The following is a 3025-nucleotide window of genomic DNA, read 5'->3' as shown; positions in this document are numbered from 1 at the left end:
CCAGCATCTTCTTTGAGATTCTTCAAATAATCTAGAAAAGAAAAAAATTATAGTATTTAAGCACAATAAAGCAATGAGCCTAAAACACTTATCTTTTTCGATACTTGTCAGTCTTGCTGGTTAATACATATGTTAGTTGTGCTAATTTTCTAAAAATGTAAAAGAATAAAGCTCTGAGACCAATTTGAAATCAGGATGTAGAATCAGAGCTGGAAAGTACCTCAGAGATAACACTGGTTATTTTAGAGATGAGGAATCAGATTACTGAGCAAAGAGTCTCGCCCAAGTCAAACAACCTCTTTATGGCAGAGCCAACATGAGAACCCAGGTATCCTGATGCCTAGTTCAGCTCCTTCACCTCAAAACACAGGAATTACCTTAATCTTGAGATCCAATGTATGTGTAGTATAAATTTCTAGACATTAAAAAATTCAATGCCTAGAGGGGGGAGGAGGGGATGGGTATATGCATACATAACGAGTGTGATGCGCACCATCTGGGGGATGGACACGCTTGTAGCTTTGACTTGGGGGGGGAGGGGGGGCAAGGGCAAAATACGTAACCTAAACATCTGTACCCCCATAATATGCTGAAATAAAATAAAATAAAGTATACAATTCAGCGTTTTTTTAAAAAAAAAAAAATTCAATGCCTAAAGGACTCCTGCATTTGTCAATCTAAGAGTCTAATAATGCCCAGGACACCAAGGGAACTCAATACACCTATCTAGATAAGTGGTTTCAAATAGGGACGAATTTGCCTACATTTGGCAATGTCTGGAGACAGTTGTGGTTATCACAATGCAGTATCACCCTATAATACAGCCCCTCAACAAAGAATTATCTGACCTAAAATGTCAATAGGACTGAGGCTGAGAAACTCTGGTCTAGATGAAGATGGTCTATAAATAAGCAATGTACTATATGGTAGTTCTTATAAAACAGAAAAAACCTGAGACAATAGGTTTTATTTAACGAACCTTTAACACCAAGAAACGTCATGGGATTTCAAGGCAACACTTCCTTCTTTGCTGAGAAATGTTGGGTGGCTTCCCATTGCCTATCGAATTAATACAAATTCCTTTCCCTAGAATTTAAAGTCCCCCACTAGATTCTCTCTATTGACTTTTCTGACTTTCTCTCTTGCTACCACCTAACACAGGCCCTATGTGCTTACCTGAATTTGACTCTGCTCAATTCCTTAAACACTTCCCATGTGGTTCCCTGGCTCCATACCTTTTTGTCTCTAATGCTCCCTTCTGAATCCTTTTCTCTGTCTCTGCATATACAAATTCTACTCCCATTCTTCTAGGTTCATCTCAAATTCCTCCTCTCCTACAAAACGTTCCTTTTGAAAGAATCATTTTTTCCCTTTGAATATGGCAGTCTCACTTCATGCCTTCTATCACTTTCTTTTTCATTAGACTCAAAGCTCCTTGTGGGCAGGACATCTGATTCATTTTTCCCCTCGCACAGTACTTACCAAGGGGCTTTGCACACAGGGGACAATAAATTCTTAATGAATAAAAAGAATACATTATTTTGCTAGACAGGATTGTATTTTAGTTAAGCTAAAAGGCAATAAAGGCTGAAAGGCCAGTGGGAATGGAGAAAATAGAAGGAGGAAAGGTGTATTCAGAGACTGAATGCATTTTTATCAGACCCAGTCTCTAGTTGGGAATATCATGGAACAGATATACATTCATCTCATGGATGAATGAAGTCATGCTCAAAGGTACAAAGGGAAACTTGCATGTCAGTGCCAGCTTTTCAAACATAACAGATGACACAAACAGGCCCAATTGCTGAAACTTCACGTCTTTGAGACAGTGATCCAAGAGCCTGTGTGAGTCTAGACATGCATATTATAAATATCCAGCAGTGGCAATAAGCCACGGTGAGCTGTGTATGGCCACATAAAGCTTTCCTGTGCCACGGCACAGGTTCTATTTTGTGAGAGATTATCACCAGCAATTCAGACCTTAAATAATCTGAACTTACAGGTTGGACAGCTTGCTTCTGATAAAACATATATGAAAACCACAACAATTAAACAAAATACACTGATTATACATTATACCTAGCCTCACTCAGAGATGGAAAATAAACTTACTCTCACACTGACTGCACTCCAAATGCACTCGATATATAAGCCACGTTTGGTGAGTGCAAATATCCAACATTTCTAAGGCTGACAGTGACAGGGTTGCGGAGACAAACTTACCCTTCTCATTAGATGTTCTCAATGCCTAAGCTGCCTCGTTAACTAAAAGTGATTTCTCTTAATCCTTTAGTTAGCTGAAGAGTATGGAAAGGAAAGCAGATGTGCCTAAATATTAGATTCATGTCCAGTTCCTATTTTGTCTCAAATTCCTCTTCTTTAATATAGGAGCACATCCATGAAAACTGAGACACTTTTCAACCGAAAAGAGCTCACTGGAAGATGTCCGTATTAGGAAATCCTGACCTCAGAATCACTGTGCTGTGCCTGATAAGTTTCTGAGTTGCATTTCTTTGCTTGTACTCAAGCTTGGCCGCTGGCCTGCCAACCTAAACCTTTAGGAACATAGTTTAAATACACTCTGAGCAGAAAACCCACCACTAACATGTTGCAGCATCAACATCATGCTATTAATTTAGGAAGTGACAGAGTTAGGTTTACCCTCCTTGACATATTTTTAAAAACATCTTAATGACCTCCAAAATTCAACTCTCCAACTTATCTATCCATCCATCCATGTTTTCAGGACATCTTGTTGCAGTATATCTTTTTGAGAACTTGTACCTTTTCAAAGAAGACAGGATCCTTAAACAGTTAAGAATCACCCAGTGCCTTAACTGCAGCATGAGAACATGATCACTCTCTGAGTCAGGCAGGAGGAACACTGAAACCACTAACTGCACCAGTGACTGTTATGACCAAGGTGAAACCCAGGAAAGGAGACCAGACAGACAAGCCTATGTTGGTTATAAGGAACTATTTATTACCTATTATTTAGGACCTAGTATTCTGCAGAAGCTTGCAA

The 3025-nt window shown here is 39.1% G+C and overlaps 1 protein-coding gene across 1 annotated transcript in view; it reads right to left on the bottom strand.

Moving 5' to 3' along the window:
- Nucleotides 1–3025, bottom strand: part of FGD6 (FYVE, RhoGEF and PH domain containing 6) — a 153448-nt gene that overhangs the window by 63636 nt on the left and 86787 nt on the right. The window contains exon 8 of the mRNA XM_012663990.1: nucleotides 2–31. Within this exon, the coding sequence (XP_012519444.1) occupies nucleotides 2–31 (30 nt within the window). The remainder of the gene's footprint in view (nucleotide 1; nucleotides 32–3025) is intronic.

The sequence above is a fragment of the Propithecus coquereli genome, unplaced genomic scaffold (assembly GCF_000956105.1).
Source record: "Propithecus coquereli isolate 6110/MARCELLA unplaced genomic scaffold, Pcoq_1.0 Scaffold85, whole genome shotgun sequence".
Classification (NCBI taxonomy): Eukaryota; Metazoa; Chordata; class Mammalia; order Primates; family Indriidae; genus Propithecus; species Propithecus coquereli.
Note: the sequence above shows the minus strand (reverse complement) of the source record. Positions and strands in the feature narration are given on the sequence as shown.